Source organism: Jatropha curcas, chromosome 11, assembly GCF_041381405.1.
Source record: "Jatropha curcas cultivar XTBG-Jc1 chromosome 11, XTBG_Jcur_1.0, whole genome shotgun sequence".
NCBI lineage: Eukaryota > Viridiplantae > Streptophyta > Magnoliopsida > Malpighiales > Euphorbiaceae > Jatropha > Jatropha curcas.
This window is the reverse complement of record NC_143161.1, coordinates 770,603-786,620: the sequence shown is the minus strand read 5'-3', so window position 1 is coordinate 786,620 and position 16,018 is coordinate 770,603. Positions and strand designations below refer to the sequence as shown.

The 16,018-nt window shown below is 34.8% G+C and overlaps 4 protein-coding genes across 4 annotated transcripts; all 4 read right to left on the bottom strand.

The window, feature by feature from the left end:
* Positions 1-1,388: 1,388 nt before the first annotated feature.
* Positions 1,389-4,149, bottom strand: LOC105650121 (BTB/POZ domain-containing protein At3g22104). Its single transcript, XM_012237002.4, has 3 exons — positions 3,801-4,149; positions 2,253-3,365; positions 1,389-2,183 (listed from the first exon to the last, which is right to left on the bottom strand). Exons 1-3 carry the CDS (start codon positions 3,861-3,863, stop codon positions 1,797-1,799), a joined length of 1,563 nt encoding a protein of 520 aa, XP_012092392.3. The 5' UTR covers positions 3,864-4,149; the 3' UTR covers positions 1,389-1,796.
* A 1,106-nt stretch (positions 4,150-5,255) lies between these two features.
* On the bottom strand, positions 5,256-8,995 carry LOC105649409 (eukaryotic translation initiation factor-like protein). Its single transcript, XM_012236044.4, has 6 exons — positions 8,631-8,995; positions 7,388-8,378; positions 7,106-7,299; positions 6,590-6,626; positions 6,202-6,269; positions 5,256-6,098 (listed from the first exon to the last, which is right to left on the bottom strand). Exons 1-6 carry the CDS (start codon positions 8,729-8,731, stop codon positions 5,609-5,611), a joined length of 1,881 nt encoding a protein of 626 aa, XP_012091434.1. The 5' UTR covers positions 8,732-8,995; the 3' UTR covers positions 5,256-5,608.
* Positions 8,996-9,604: 609 nt separating this feature from the next.
* LOC105650120 (alpha-farnesene synthase) lies at positions 9,605-12,461 on the bottom strand. The gene is made up of 7 exons (XM_012237000.4): positions 12,079-12,461; positions 11,688-11,955; positions 11,165-11,537; positions 10,824-11,042; positions 10,645-10,741; positions 10,230-10,472; positions 9,605-10,132 (listed from the first exon to the last, which is right to left on the bottom strand). The coding sequence occupies exons 1-7, from the start codon at positions 12,184-12,186 to the stop codon at positions 9,839-9,841; spliced, it is 1,602 nt and encodes a 533-aa protein (XP_012092390.1). The 5' UTR covers positions 12,187-12,461; the 3' UTR covers positions 9,605-9,838.
* A 1,171-nt stretch (positions 12,462-13,632) lies between these two features.
* On the bottom strand, positions 13,633-15,484 carry BAN (NAD(P)-binding Rossmann-fold superfamily protein). Its single transcript, XM_012236043.3, has 6 exons — positions 15,249-15,484; positions 14,932-15,098; positions 14,613-14,813; positions 14,300-14,459; positions 13,998-14,211; positions 13,633-13,917 (listed from the first exon to the last, which is right to left on the bottom strand). The coding sequence occupies exons 1-6, from the start codon at positions 15,373-15,375 to the stop codon at positions 13,776-13,778; spliced, it is 1,011 nt and encodes a 336-aa protein (XP_012091433.1). The 5' UTR covers positions 15,376-15,484; the 3' UTR covers positions 13,633-13,775.
* Positions 15,485-16,018: the final 534 nt, after the last annotated feature.

The following is a 16,018-nucleotide window of genomic DNA, read 5'->3' as shown; positions in this document are numbered from 1 at the left end:
CTCATTGCAGAATTAATGTTGACTTTTATATCGTTTAAAAGTCTTTTCTTGCTCCAGACAGAAACATCTTGTGTGAGTAATATTTTTGCAACAATCTCAATCACGACTTCTAAAATTTTTTATGTATCTAAGCCGCCTGTCTCGTGAGCAGTGACTGAGGGAATTCCTCTCCATCTCACTAAGAATACAACTAAATATCTTTTAATTTATGTTGATGAAAATATTAAAGTGCTGATGGAGGAATTCATTCGAGTTTATGTTTATTTATACATTTGCCTGATTATATTTAAGGGTATAAAAGAATTTTCGTTTTAAATTTCTTATCTTATGAGGAATTAATTGAAGTCATTTGTTGAAAAGTCACATTTTAATTGAAAACCATATTTATGTTTTATTTTTTATATTTTAATTTTTCCAAGTGAAAAAATATGGTTTGCGACGACAAGACGACAGGGACGGTATGAAACGAACTTCTTTCCAGTTGTAAGTAGCTAAAATTTTTTCAACGACATCGTTTTGGGGTGATCAAGTGGGCTGTATTGTACATCTATAGTTCCATGGCCCAAGTAGGCCCTCAAAAATACATTTATAGCAAAGCCCGTGAGATTTGGCCCATGTCATATGGGCCAACAACTTTTATTACTGTCACCCAATACATGGTGAAGGCCTGTTTAGAAATTTTGATCTGGGGCACATAAACCGAAAGAAAACGTTTCTCGACTCTACCACTCATAAATGCTCCCTTCTTCCAACAAATTTGAGACTTGAAAAAAAAAAAAAATCACTGTCATCAAACATGTTTTTGTTAGAAAATTGCAATGGTGATTTCAAGAATGTTGGTCTACTTGAGTTTTAAATGGCCAATTTTTTTTTTTTTTTTCAAAAAAAAAAAAAAAAAGAAGAGAAGATAATTTAAAGCTCAATAAACTCCATGGTAATTAATTATCACTCTTTCCAAAAGGACAAAGACACATGCATATTTATTTCTTGGGTGCCTCTCTTCTATGTTTGACTACTGATCAATCATCATATGATTATTTCTTTTCTTTCTCCATAAATCAAAATTATAAAATGTGAAAACCTACTTTTTTTTATTTTTTAATTAAGGATTTCTCTTAAAAAATTTAAATAAGCAACTTTGTATATTCAAAAATGACTTTCTGATACGTTTTTGTGAGTACGAAATTAATTTCGTTTCAGGAATTTGTGAATATAAAATTAATTTTATTTCAAAATTATGTTTCCTTGGGAAGGTTTCTATACCATTATACCATTACTTTACTTCCTAGTTTAATTGAAAATGAGGTAACTTGTTCGTAAACGAAGGATACTGAAGGTATGGTGGCTGTACCAGAGTAGTATGGGAGAGTTTTGTTTTTGTATATCTGTTTGTCGTTTACAAGAACACTAATGTATGGTAAGAAAATGCTTTGGTTTCTGAAACCTCATTAATTACAGTTTGGGCTTCGGATTTCTCAAATGAGCGTGCCTTTTCCCGCATAGCTCGCTGGCTCAATCGGCTCTGAGTAGGCTCAGCAGTCTGTATAGATATTCTTCAGAAACATCCATTTATCTCTTAATTATTCTTGGTTTTGGGAAAGGAAGACATAGATGCGCACTTTGTGTTGATTTTTTCCAATAGGTAAAACGACAATATTGTGCTTAATTAACCACTCTAATTTGTATTAGAAGATGGACAATTAAGGTTGGAATTCCCGTCTCTTATGTTAGAAGAGGTTGTACTTGGAAAAACAGCAAAATCTACGTATATACATAATTAATATATTAATTTTCTATCATGAACATAGTTTTGGCAACGATCTAACTTTACCTGATTTACACAATCTTTGTTCCGCTACATTTGGCATGTGGGATTCCATCATTGGACAAACTTTTTCAAGTTCTGCAACTCTCAACTGCATTTGTTGCAAGTGTGTTTCAAGATTCCCAGTTTCCCTTGAATGTTCTTGCTTTATTGTGAAAGAAAGGACTTGCTCAGCTTCTTCTCTACCATTTTTCTTTAACTTACCATTAAACAATTTGATGATTGAGCTACTATGCTTGGATTGCTGCGTAATGTAAACCTTGTAAGTTTGAGCTTGCGAAGCTTCGGCCGATAGTTTTGTTTGATTCAGTGCAGAATATAACTTAACCTTGTCTTCTTCCTTTAATTGAGTATGGACCTGAAAAGCACCAGAGTCAGTAATAATATTTCTCAAATTAAAAATAAAAGAAAAAACATGAACTTATACCTCAATGTATAAGTCAATGGCTTGGTATTGTCTGTCACTAGTTTTTCTTGCAGAATCTGGAAGCACTGACAGTAATGCCGCGAATGTGGAAGGTTTCAGACGAAAATCTAAAGCTATTTCTATTAGATAGGAATCAATCAAGCAAGCAACCTTATTCAACCGACTTGGACTTATCCAACCTTGAAGCAAATAGGCTTCTGCAAGCCTTAAAACCAAATTCACATCGTACATGGTATAAATTTTCCTATTGGGAGGTCGAATTAGCAGATGGTCCAAAGTTACTTGATCAAGCTGTGAACCTATTAATCTCTCTAACTTGACTTTGTAGCATTTTCTTATTGTTTTCAAGCTTGAGATGACTCGAAGAATATCAAATAAGCCCTTGCAAGAAAGACAATTCTTATCGAGTAATGAAAGCATACTTATTACAGCTTCTACCATTTGGCGCTTCTCATCAAGTCCAATACTAAGAAGTCTTGATTTCATGTAAAAGATGAGAAACTTAAAAATGATAACATGGTTTAATTTATGGGATATCATCATCCTGATCACTTTGTCGAGAAAGTTGAAATTCAAGAACAAAAGATCTTGAAACCAACAAGTGGGTAGATAGCAGTTGTTTCTTGTACTAGAAATGCTGCTTGCATCAGAGGAAAGCTGGGAACTAAAATTCTCTGAGCAAAATCTAAATGGACTTGCAGTAGACATAGCAAGCTTTCCGACAATGGAGTTCAATAATTTCTCAAGTAGAATTGACGAATTTGTTGCAGGAAATATTTCTTGGCATTGTTTGAAAGCTACAAGGAGGTCAGACCAAGTCCAGTAATTAATCTCTTCAAGAGATTTTTCCGTTTGGTCTATTAAGTTGAGTGTTGCTGAGCTACTACTATTATTTCCCATTTCCATGAAATAAGCAGTAGAATTTAGTAGAACTATATTAGAGGGAGTTATCTCAATTTTGCCATTGTTGTAGCAAAACCTTGCAACTAGCTCAAAACCATCTGCACCTCCTGGAAAGTCTTGGAATATCACTTTCATGTGTGCTGTGTTGTCATTATCAGCCAATTTCCCAAATAATTTTCTCAATTTTCCTGAGAAATGTGCAAGAACTTTCTGCAAAAAAGCACAGGACAAACTTCAATAAACAAAATACTCGGTTGTTCATATATACAATAAATGCTCTAAATGCATCATACAAAATTATAGAATTCAAAACGAGAATTTTTATTGTAAGAAGTTGCTATCAACAATAAATTCTTTGAGAGGTGCTGTTACCTGTTTTAGAGGGAGAAGAACCAATAGATCATAAATGGGGCACAGAAGAGCATTGATTGAGCTTAAAAATAAGTACAAAGCGACATAAGGTGCAGATTCAAAGAGAGGCGGAGTCGGTATTTATTGCGCATGACATGATAAGAACTTTCTATAAATAGTGTAGGGCAAGAATTTATGGCAAGTGTATTGAAAGAAGAAAAATGTGCATGAACACAAACATGAGAAGCAGGGAACATAGAAATGAAATGAGTAGGGTAAGCAGAGTGTTAGTACCTTATCCATCACGAAAATCTCATCGCCATTGACATCTACTTCAAGCTGACATCCAATTTCCATTTTCAAGCAAGAAGTATCAAAACCCACCTCAAAATCAGAAGTTCATGTAACTGGAAATATCTTTTTGCCAGAAAGAGACGAACTTTTTCAGTTTGAACCAAAAAGGGTAATTACTAAGATATGAAGAGAGAGTGAAAAGGCAGAAAGTGGTAGCATTTATCAATCTGCTGTTGCTTGGTCAATGTGCTCATTGAGGAGAGGCAGTTCTCTTTAAGTAACGAGAGAAAGGAGGGCATAAGAAGCAAAAAAAAAAAAAAAAAAAAAAAAAAAAAAAAAAAAAAAAAAAAAATACCTCTTAAAAAATAGTAAAAAAAAAATTAATTTAATACGTAAGACATTAGAATTTTATTTTATTTATCGTAGTAAGAATTTTTAAATATTTTTAATGCAATTGACATAATAATTTTTATCAGGATTTCGATGACTTATTTTCCTTTGAAAATAAATGAATTCAATGCAATCACAATCAAAAAACAGTTTAAAGCCTAATCCTTCCCAATGTAGAGTATACTTCAAATTGATAGAGAAGCACTTCTCCTCAGGGACTTTTTTTTTTCTCTAAATGTGGAAGAATGCTAGCAGTTACTTCTAATTAAATTGTACTATATTTTCTATTTTATGAAAATAAACTTATTGAAGTAGGCCAATCCATTCATCATGGGCAGACCCAGATGCCAATAATTCGAAATCCTTGGAAAAAAAAAAAAAAAAGAACGAGAGTAGTAGAGTTGATTAGATTGGTATACAGAAAAACGAAAAACGTAAGTTAGACCCTTGCTGTTCAAAAATGAAAAGAAATGATACTACTACTAGGCTAGCTGCGAAGGACAGGACAAATTTCTTCTGATGCACAAAAATATTTGCAAGTGCCATTGTGAATGTGAATAGGTGGGATACCCCAAGTACTAGAAGCTCTAAACCCCATAATTTCTTTGATTCTTCTGACTTTTCTGAACTTTTCTGATTGTCATTTTTTTTTTTTACGCATGTGATAGTTTTGCTTGACCTAATGAAGCTTTGCTTCGCCTTTTCCGTCACTTATGCCGCCAATTATTGTTGCGGAGGCTTGACTCGAACAAGCACCTCTTTGATGAAATAGAGTACTACTGGATCTCACTCTGGAGGACCAGAGAAGCTCATCACTGCACTACATGAAATATGAATAGTCGAGTTCTAAAGAATCAAGTTCACATCAATATATTGTCTTATTATTTTGCTTTGACAGTAAGAACAGCCAAACCCTATTCTTTAGCTAAAGCCTGAAGAGTCGTTGGAATCTATAACAGTTCACTCCAACTATCTCTATGCAATTAATCCAAGCTAACCATTCAAGCTTGAGAGTTTCTTTTTTCTTTCTTTCAATAAAAAGAAAACACAAATCATTAACATAAATTCAGTAAAATCACGAAAAGCCTAAATTTTCAATTATAAATAAGCAACACATACCACTTTCTCTTTCTAAAAAAATGAAGGGTACAGTAATCAAGAGACAAATAAGAAATAGAAGAAAAGAACAGAAAATGACATTGGGTCATGACGCGCAAAGGGCAGCGCCATCAGAAGCTGAAGGATCACAACAATTCAAAAGGCCATCAATTTTGCTCAGAGATGTAAGTATATAGCGCACACTCATTTGGTTTGATCAGTGAGATGTGCGTAAGCTACAACTTGCACCTATCTAATGATGCTGAAATACGAAAGACTTCTTCTCACCAGACACCCAACAGGCCATAACGCCTCAAAATTTAGTAGCCATTTATCTGAGGCCTCGGTGTTGGACCCATCAGCCGCGAAAAAGGCATCTGGGTCTTGCCAGGGAAGCTCCTTTGACCAGAATACTGATCAGCTGTTTTTGGATCTGAGAAGGATTTAGAGAATGCTTGTGCCAGCTCCAAGGCTGAAGCTGTTTTTCCATACCGCAAACTAGCAGAATCAGGGGAGGCTGGTTTTGGTTGCTCGACGGGTTTGCGCCAGCTTTCTGGCGAAGGAGGCCTCTCCTGAGGCATTTGTGGCAGCTGCTGCTGCTGCTGCTGCTGCCTCTCAGTCTCCCTACTGTTTCTCCAGTTCTCATTTCGCCAATTCCTCCTCTGCTTATCAACTCTCTCAACATCCACCCACTGCTCCTTCTTCTCAAATTTCTTTCCAGCCTTTTGATCCAGTGGCAAATTGTCAGTCTTTTCACCAGCAACTGCATGCTCAGGAACTCTCTCGGTCTTGGAAACATTTTGCTTGATCCTTCATGTATCACAGCAATGACATACAAATAGATGAAATTTATTCTTTTAGCGTTAGCATCATCAACAATAATGTAATAAAATGACAAAGACAAAATAAATACCTATCCGGATGATGACCCAAGTCATGGTTGCTTAAAGCAGCATCATCAATTCCTCGCTCCTTCAGAACCTGAAAGTGTATAACCGACATTAATAAACAAGTAAAGATAACATGAAAAATAGCGTTATCAACAACAGATAGCATTAGCAACAATAGATTCTTGCACCCCCCCCCCCCTCTCTCTCTCTCTTTTCTCTCTATCAAAACATTAAAAAAAGAAAACCCCATTTCCATTTTCCATGCAGGGAAAGGGATTGAGGTCTGTTCTGATAACAAATTCTATGTGAAAGATTAACTAAGGGACCACATCTTTATTATAAGTCAGAAAAATCAATCCCAGACTTTTTCCTCCTTTATTCCCAAAATAGATATTAAAAAAATCCACTTACAACTTCTCGTGGTCGTGCACCACCAAACAATGCATCCCTGCATCAATGCAAGATGATGAGCAATTGCACATTCATAACAGGTACAGGTATATTATACAACAGAGTAAGACCAAAAAAAAAAAATCATATGCCATTAATGAGAAGCCCACGAGAATAAATAGCATAGAGGATAACCTTAGCCAAAATGAATTTTATCCAGCTTGATCATTTTAAGGCATTTTCTAAGCTTGGATCAGGTTTGAGTCAACCTAAATAGAAGCTATCTCAGTTCGACTTAATACTGGCATCTCAACTTGCATCATCAGTAAAGTGTTTCATATCCACAGTTCATATTGAGCTTTCAAATAGAAACTACACAAATTAATTAGCATTTTAACCAGATACAATCATGCATAAACTATAACGTCAAGCATTTTACAAAAGATCATATTTAATAAATTCTATGTCACTTATCATTTGACTGCATTCACTTCTTACTAAGATAAAAAATTCAAATTTTCAAAATGAAATTCTAACCTTCCCATTTCTCTATTCCCTTCTGATTGTTCAAGAGGTTGTGACCGCGGCTTCAAATTCAATTTTGGCCGCTCTATCACCTGATTATCACTCTCCAAACCAGCTGTACCAGACTTTGCTGCATTGGTATTATTTCCCCGCAATTCTCTAGTTTCAATGTGAACATTAGCAGAGTTATTCAGCTCTTTGTATCCCTACATTCAATCAACTGATACAATTAAGTGCAATTATGCTAAAGTGGGCCTAAAAAAATAAACAATATAGGACATTCATAAGGTTAACCTGCTTATGATCAATAATAGAAGGTTCTGGAGTTTCCATTGGCTTTGTTCTTGGCAGCAACTTCACCTTAGGTCGTTCTAATGCTTCAGATGGCACAGACGGTAGCAATTCGGGCCCACAAATTCTGACATCAGTACGTGGTGGTTGAACCCTGTCATCATGCACTGGTAGGTTCCTCTCTTTTAACTCTGCATATGAAGCAGCCCTCGTTGATTCATGATCAATGTATTCCTTTCTACCATTTTGGATCCCATCCTCAATTTTCAAGCCCCTTTCCACATGCCTTGCCAATGTTGCATCAGAATATTCTCTCCCACCCACTGCATCCATCCTATTGTAAGCATAACCATCATGACCTCCAGAACTTGTTATCTTTTCTGCTTCGAAATCTTCAATAACCTCAACATCTGTTTGATAGTGACTAGAATGCTTTGTCTGCCATCTACCTGAAGACACCTTTTCAAGGGCACTTGCATGAGCTAACTTTGAAACAGCACTGACGCCTGACCATGCCGATTGTACTGGCTCATTAACACCCACTGCCATCTCCTTCCGGGCTGCCCATACATTTGGGTGTGACGCCCCAACGCTATGCCCAATATTACCCCCAACATTTTGCATACTCGGCCCCATATGAGCCCCATCACTAACCGTCCCTGAGTATGAACTTGCAACCTGTGTTACTGAGACTGAACCAGACACCCTCCCACTCAACACAGGCTCAGGCTTCAGCTCCACTCTGCTAGGTGGGACTCGAAAGCTCTCATCACTGACTGTCCGGCGTGGGCCTGAAACACCATCTAAAGGCTTGCGTTCATCCTCATCAAAGTGACGGCCAATATGAGTTGTATGACTGAGAAATGGAGTTTTATCATCTAAATGCCTAATAGCAGGGGACGAATTAGGCCGGGCCCGGTGATCAGGTCGAGAAATAGGCCCTCCCCATGAATTTGATCGGTCGTAACCAGACCACTCCGACGATCTAACAACCCTACACAAAATCAATGAAAATTAACTTAGGGTTGGCAACTTACAGATCTAATGTTCAAAGTTGATGATAACTTAACGAAGCAAACTGACCATGAAAACTTGTTTAAAAAATAACTAGATACCAGATCTGTGATTGCTTCCAACATCAAAAAATTGAAAAATCGAATAAAATTAACACGATTTGAAGTGAAAAAGGCAATAGATTTGATAAAGATAAGAATTGGGATTGATAAAGATAAGAATTGGGACTTACACACCAGGAGCAGAAGGAAGAGGAAGATCAGATGGGATAGAACCACCATGAAAGTCCTTGAGAGTCATAGTGTTGCCACTGAAAGCTTTCTTCTTCGACATTTTCTCTCCTTCAATCAAGATCCCTCCCCCTCTCTCCCTCTATGGAAATAAGTATATCCGTCTATGCAGAGATTCAAATTCGCTTACGTTATATCTGTATACCTTTTGTTGGTGTGTGAGAGAGAGTGGTAAGAAAGGGAAAGGAACCCCCCGAATCCTGACGAGTAATTGCGATATTTTGAGAGAGCGGAGGACTCACTGGAGGAACGAAACTCAGGCTTTGAGGGTTGCCCTCTTATTCGCGGACCATCTGGCGTCTGCTTTCCCTACCACCGATTCTCTTATTGGGCTTTTTTGATTTGGGTTCCGTTTCTGTTCCCGTTCCTGTATCTCTGTGTGTACGGTTCGATTGGTTCCAATGAGTTGGTCCCACGTTATTTCGAGAGCATTCGGTCTCTCTTTTTATTCTTCAAAATTATACGGAAACTAATTATTTTTTTCATTATTTTTAATAGTATCTAATCCATAAAATAAAATAAATATACAATTGAGTAGGAAAATACTTCAAAATTCAAGTGATTCCAACTTTTTTTCTCTTCTTATTATTATTATTATCAATTACTATTAATTAAAATTTTAACTAAATACATATAGTATAATTGTTAAATACAAATCACTTAATGCCCTCTCAAATTTTTTTTTTTTTTTTTTGAGAATGAAATGCTCTCTCAATTTTTAATAATCCATTTATAAGTAAATTTTATTTCAAATTTATTTATTTTTAATAATCCATTTGTAAGTAAATTTTATTCCAAATTTTTTTATAAGTCAAATAATTTTTTGTGTTCATTTAATTCAAACAGAGTGTTTGAGAGTTATCTTCGGAATCGTGGGACTGGACATGCCCAAATTCCGTTACACTAGGCTTAAAAATACAAATAAAGGTCAATGTCGGCCTTATATAATGTCCAAAACATACAAATAACTTTCATTTGGGCCAAAGGCATGGGCCTTGGTTCAAAGTCCACTAAAACAATCCACATTTTTTAGTTATTGCACGTTCAATATTCCTACTGCAATGCAATTAATTTATACATTTTAAATTGATTAACTTTAAAGTATACTCTCTCTTCAAAAAGAAAAAAAAAAGTACTTTAAAATATAATCTCAATCCAGTTCGAGAGGATCGACAAGAAGGGATAAGATCTGCTTCTTAATTTCCCGGTCTTGAATACCAAATCCGTCTCCGTACTGGTAAAGATTATGAGCCACACGAGCCATATTTGTAATGATGTTCAAGTGATTACAATTAGGTAATAAACCAAAGCATTGTCCATTTATTTTCTTCCATGAATTGTTTATCAAGCTCTTAACATAATTCTTGGCTGCCTCCTCTGAGACATTCTTTTCTCGCATGTAACATACTATTGATGAAGCAGCATCTCCTCTCTCTTGTTCTGCCTGTTTAAGTTATAATTACATGTATACATATAGTTATATCCGGTGAAATAAAACTATTAATTATAGAGTTTAAGAAGGAGAAGTAATTGATTATTACCACTGAGGTCCCCAAATCGTTGCAGAGCCTGATTATCAGGGAAATGTTATACACCAGATCTTGATTTATCCCCATAAAATCTTGCATGTCCTCATCATTGACTAGAGAGAAATATGAAGTAACACAAAGGACAGTGCCTGATGATGAAATCCAAGCATTATCCAGATATTCTTGCAAAGTTGGTGTGTATCCTTTGTGATACCATTTTGCTTCCACTAACAATGCTTCACAAAAATCTGCCCACTAACATATATTCAACTGGTAATAACTAATTAGCCCCACCATTAATATCTAATCATAGCTTTTCAGCGCAGCATTTTCATTTTGATTTTGATTTTTTTACCACTTGTGATAGAGAAAAAGTGAAAAATGAAATGATAGAGAGGAGGAGAAGAGATTCGTTAGTAGTTAGTACCACTTTCTTGCTTGCAGTTTCACCAGTTATACTGTTAAGTGCTTGAAAGCATATTTGCATACATTCTGGCAGCTGTTCAATTTCCTTTGTATCCCTCCTAATATTAATGTAATTAATTAGTTAATTAAGAAGCTTAATTTTTACTGATAATAATTCAATTTTCATTGCTAAGTACTGACCTACTAATAGCATCGGTGAAATGTTGCAATTCTTCCAATGAACCATAAACGTCATAAACATCATCTATAATTAATACCATAATGATAGCTTTAGTAAGCCATTTTCTGAGACAACTGAACTGAGGTTCAAAAGCAACCCCCACTGAGCACAAGAAGCTCTCAACTAAACGATCTCTTGTAAAGTTGAGATTCTCTATTAGACCCAAACTCGACCACCACCTGTAAAGAAGTTGCAGAAGACAGATGCATGTTAACTCTTGATGGTTCCATTAATTTCTCTCCCTCTATATATATATATATACAAATTATCTTTTGACGTTGAGAGAGAGATATATTTATACCTGGATATCTCCTTTAGATCTTTCTGTAGTGTGGCTTGGACAATATTAAAATTAAGTTTTGCTAAATCAAGTAACGTGTTTTTTGTGTCTTTGTCTTTCTCATATGTGTTTATTTGCCATTCCACATCAAACCATTGCACTCTCCAATGGTATGGGAGATCCAAAGAGTGAGCCGCATGCTTTGACAAGTTGCTATCATCTCTGGACTTGATGTCTTTAAGAATTCTGATAGAGAAAGCCTTTGCTTCATCTAAGATATTTTCACCTTGTAAAGCTACATGGGAGGCTTCGAAAAGCTCCAGGACTCCTTTAACGTCCAAGCATTTACTTTCCATGAAACTGCCCATCTCGTCCAAAAATTCACTGAACATTTCTGCGTTTAGAAGTTCGTTAATTTACCGTTAGTACGTATAAATCATAAAAATAATTGTTTTGGGTAAAATTCAGTTGGAACTTTTAGGTGCTAATCAATAATATCTTGTATATTTAACAAAAAGAGATTATATATACTTTGGATTTTCACCTTGTGAAACTTCGTAACCATGCTGTCTGAGAAGCGTAAAAGATAAGGCAGTGACGTAAAGGTTCTTGTCGATATTGAGACTGCTGTTCTTTGTGGATGATGCTATTGTATCTAGAGCTTCCTTGATCTCAACTTCGAAATGGCTTGCCAGACCAAGCTTTCTGATCCAGTCAACAAGCTCTAATTTAGCTTCCAAGTTTACTGCTTCAAAAAACAGATGCTTAACATCCTCTTTCAGCCTCTCCATTTTTGTTTTGTATTGGTCTTCCTGCAAAAATATTACATTCTCAAGCCTTAATGAAGTACTGGAATAGAATATATATGTATATATATATATATGCATACGAATCCTTCAACTAGGAAGTCGGGTGGAGGAGGAGTAGAATCTCACATCATATGCACTAAAAAGAGATTGCAGAAAATCATATTTCCAAATGTTAGGCTTGTAATTAGCAGACCGCCTTTCTTGCACAATGTTAAAGGCTTCAGATTTAGTCATGAGATTGTAATAATTGTTGCCCAACTTCCATAATGATTGAGAAGAGTATGATAAGGGAAACAAAATGGCTAAGTACTACAGGTTTAGCTTCTAATGGACTTCTGCAATTTTTGCAAGGGAATTTATAGGCAACTAGCTAAATAACTACGTACGCGTATTTCCCATGTCTGGGTCCGGACAGCCTATGAATGAAATAAATCATTAAGAAAATACAGACTCAAATTAATCAACATTGCACACCAAAATTTATAATATTAAATTTATTACTAAAATATTGACAGTGAAATATTGCTTATTGAATTTAAATATATAAACAAATTGCAATTCAATTTCTCATATTTTATTTTATGTCTCTTATACATTTATATGCATACAAATATAAAAATGGAATTTTAAAATTGCATTAATTTAGAGTGGTGTGCTGTGAAAATTAATAAATGAAAATATATAATAATTTTTTGATTTGATCACTAAATTTAAATATGAACAGATAAAATATAATGATATGGCAAATTACATAGTAGGAAACTAAAAAAAAAAAAATCATATGAAACCATGCATTTAAAATCTAGATTTTAGATAATATTAAATAAGTATGATCATGAAAATTTTAAATTTTGTATTTCAACTCAGAAAAAAAATTAAAAATAAAATAAAATAAAGTACTTAAGTATGTATTAAAAACGAGAAAATAACACAAGAGTATAAGTTAAAAAAAAAACTAATAATAACGAGAAGAAAACTAACAATACATAAGTATTGGATAAGGTTATAAAATGATGAAAGCACAATAAGCAAGCAAAAACAAACAAAAAAAGTAAATGATCCTCTGATGCCCTATGACCTCGATAATTGGTAATGTAATATTTAATTTCAATTTATAACCTTATTTTCAGTGGATTGTATTATTCTTTGATAGACTTTCAAATTGTAATTACTGCAAATAGTGCGGAGTGTATAAAAAAATTCATTGTATATAATATCGAATAGAAAAAAAATGGTAATTGGGAAACAGAATTGAAAACAATTGCAATGTTCTTAAGAAGTAATAATAATGGAAGTATGAGTCAGGCATTTCCTATCTCTCTATCACCTATTAAGAGTCTAATTAATGCTCTATCTACTAAGTTAGTGGCCTCAGCCACTAGGTACGTGCCATGGATCATGACTTCAATTTCTACCTCAGCTACCTTAGTGTATACTCCACTACATGATATAATTAAGTTTTGACTTCGACATCTAAAAAATTCTTTTAGCTATCGATAATTCTATTTTTATCACTATTTGTCAAGTGAAAAAAATATGTATAATTGAAATATTAATTTCATAATATAATGATCTATTAAAATAAATATCGGTAATTCATTTGAATTTTTTTTTTTAAATAAATATTGGTAAATGTATATATTTTCCTCTTTAATGAAAATTTTAATTTAATACTTAAAGTTACTAATTAAAGTCGTCGAGGACATGCTATATATATATAGGCCTCATACTGGGAAAAATGACTACATATAGGCCTCCATTAGGCATTATTCTTGAAGATTTTATTACATAACACCACATATGAAAAATGCCATCACAACTCTTCACTTCAGCATCCCTTGGGCCTTCAGGTACTCCAAAGTTTGATCATAAATCTCTTCAATTCCATACTTGAAACTGAACCCTTCACCGATGAGCTTCTGCGATGACAGAATCAACTTGGGCTTCAAAGGGAAATCTCCAAAACTGAAATTGTTTATTCAAAAAGAATTAGGATTTATATATATCAGTTATTCCTGTAATTAGAAAATGAACCTGAAACTTACTCAGTAGGGACCTTATACTGAGGATATCTTTCAATCAGAAACTTGGCAAGTTCAGGAACACTGGTATTAACACAGCAACATATGTATCGACCAGAAGCTGATTGTTTCTCAGCTAAAAAAACATGAGCACGACAAACATCCTCCACATGCGTTATTGAGATAGAGCCTGATAACATTTGCATGCCTTTCAATCCATTTATCAGGAACTCATTTCCTGCAAATTTATTGTTAATTTTATATATATAAGTCCATCAATTCCAGAATTGGTTGTATATATTTTAGTTCTCTGGTTGAATCAAAACCTGTTATCAACGACGTCGCTAGATTTATGCTGCTTGGAATGTCTGATGTGAGAGAAGGACCAGCCATAAGACTAGGGATGACTGTAATGAGATCGATCTTATTTTCTTCAGCAAATTTCCAAGCTGCCTTCTCAGCTAAGGTTTTGGAAAGAGGGTAACCCTGCATATAATAATGTATGGAGCGGGAAATTCTTTTACTAAAACTTGAAGTGAAATGGAGGCAGTATTTCTTAATCATTCACCGATTGTTAATCATTCGGATCAAATAAGCTATTTATTCAAGATCAAGAAATGTGATAAGTGAAGAAATTACCCATGTGGGTGGTTTCTCAGAAGTCAAGAAATCAACATCTGTCCAGTCTTTCTCATCCATGACCAGACCTGTCCCATTCAGCTTATTGATTGACACAGCTGCAGCTGAGGACGTCAAAATGACCCTTTTGACTGTTTTAGCTTTTACACAGGCTTTCAGAACATTATGTACTCCTTGGATTGCTGGCTTTATCATGTCATTCTATTTGTTTGTTTATGTCCCCAATCCAAATATAGAAAATAAAAGGAAAAAATAGGAAGAAAATCAGCATTATCTATTATTCTGATTATGTGTAGTTCAGTATCTAAGATATTTGTACCTCAGGATCTTGAGAAGCAAAATTAACAGGGGTCGCAACATGGAAGACAAGGTCACAACCTGTTATGGGAGCGTTGAAGCTTTCTTCATTTGTCAAATCAGCTCCAAATATTCTTAATTCTCCTAATTCTTTTAGTGCCATGAGGTGAGCTATCTTCTTCTCATTTCCTATGTATATTATGAAAATAAAAGTCGAATGATGATGCCATAAATGTAAATCTGGAAAATGTTCCAAGTTCCAACAACGAAGGGAACAAGAACTGAAGAACTAAAGGAAGTAAAGACAGAGAAATTAAAGATGATGACCAAAGACCGAACCTGGGTCCCTAACTGTTGTATTGACTGCGTAGCCCTTCTCGAGCAACAGCTTCACTAGCAAAGAAGCCACAAACCCAGTACCACCGATCACACAAGCAGTCTTTTTAGGGTTTAATTGGGTCGTCATAGCTGCTTCAAATTCAATCCTGTATGATCGTTTAGTTTTTTTTCTGAGTAATCAAAAGAGAGTCGCCGTGAAAATAGTAGGCGTTGGTGTGGTTCTTGAATTTTGACTTCAATGTTGTGCTTTTTATACGGGACGTTTCAGTTTCGGCACTAATTCAACTAATTCACACTAATAGAATATAAGGTGAGCACGTGAACTTGTGCTCTACCGAGAATTCAAACTATTTGAAAAATACACTTCAATACCTATATTATATCCTAATTCATACTTCCGTCTCTTTATTTTTAAAAAATTACAAATTACTCCGATAACTGTTACTTTGAACTCAGGTGACTATATGGCCTAATGACATTGGTTGGAAAAATCCTATTCTAAATCTAGTCTAATGGAGTGGAGTCTTGTCCCTACAAATATTATTGTTGATGCATTGTGTAACGACGTTGTTGAATGAATTCTCATTTTTCTTTGAAAAAAAATAATAAAAAAATAAAAAAGGTAGTGGTAGATTGTCACGCGGTCCAGGGAGGTAGATGGACGTATATAGAAAATGGCCAAAGTGAGCATTATTTTTCCCATTTTTTCCTTTAGTTATGTTTCTTTCTGATATATAGCAACTAGAAACTGTAGATAATTACTGTTCTGT

What these genes read in the sequence shown, in the direction of transcription:
- LOC105650121 (XM_012237002.4), bottom strand. Translation starts at nt 3,863, where the DNA reads ATGGAAATTGGATGTCAGCTTGAAGTAGATGTCAATGGCGATGAGATT. An exon ending in AGATTTTCGTGATGGATAAG is followed by an intron (nt 3,366 to 3,800) that starts GTACTAACACTC and finishes GCTTTTTTGCAG; the next exon opens with AAAGTTCTTGCACATTTCTC. An exon ending in CCATTGACTTATACATTGAG is followed by an intron (nt 2,184 to 2,252) that starts GTATAAGTTCAT and finishes GGTGCTTTTCAG; the next exon opens with GTCCATACTCAATTAAAGGA.
- LOC105649409 (XM_012236044.4), bottom strand. Translation starts at nt 8,731, where the DNA reads ATGTCGAAGAAGAAAGCTTTCAGTGGCAACACTATGACTCTCAAGGAC. An exon ending in GGGAATAGAGAAATGGGAAG is followed by an intron (nt 6,627 to 7,105) that starts GTTAGAATTTCA and finishes GCATTGATGCAG; the next exon opens with GGATGCATTGTTTGGTGGTG. An exon ending in TTGGGTCATCATCCGGATAG is followed by an intron (nt 6,099 to 6,201) that starts GTATTTATTTTG and finishes TGATACATGAAG; the next exon opens with GATCAAGCAAAATGTTTCCA.
- LOC105650120 (XM_012237000.4), bottom strand. Translation starts at nt 12,186, where the DNA reads ATGACTAAATCTGAAGCCTTTAACATTGTGCAAGAAAGGCGGTCTGCT. An exon ending in CTCTTTTTAGTGCATATGAT is followed by an intron (nt 11,956 to 12,078) that starts GTGAGATTCTAC and finishes ATATTTTTGCAG; the next exon opens with GAAGACCAATACAAAACAAA. An exon ending in TTCACCGATGCTATTAGTAG is followed by an intron (nt 10,742 to 10,823) that starts GTCAGTACTTAG and finishes CATTAATATTAG; the next exon opens with GAGGGATACAAAGGAAATTG.
- BAN (XM_012236043.3), bottom strand. Translation starts at nt 15,375, where the DNA reads ATGACGACCCAATTAAACCCTAAAAAGACTGCTTGTGTGATCGGTGGT. An exon ending in TACAACAGTTAGGGACCCAG is followed by an intron (nt 15,099 to 15,248) that starts GTTCGGTCTTTG and finishes TAATATACATAG; the next exon opens with GAAATGAGAAGAAGATAGCT. An exon ending in AGCGACGTCGTTGATAACAG is followed by an intron (nt 14,212 to 14,299) that starts GTTTTGATTCAA and finishes ATAAATTTGCAG; the next exon opens with GAAATGAGTTCCTGATAAAT.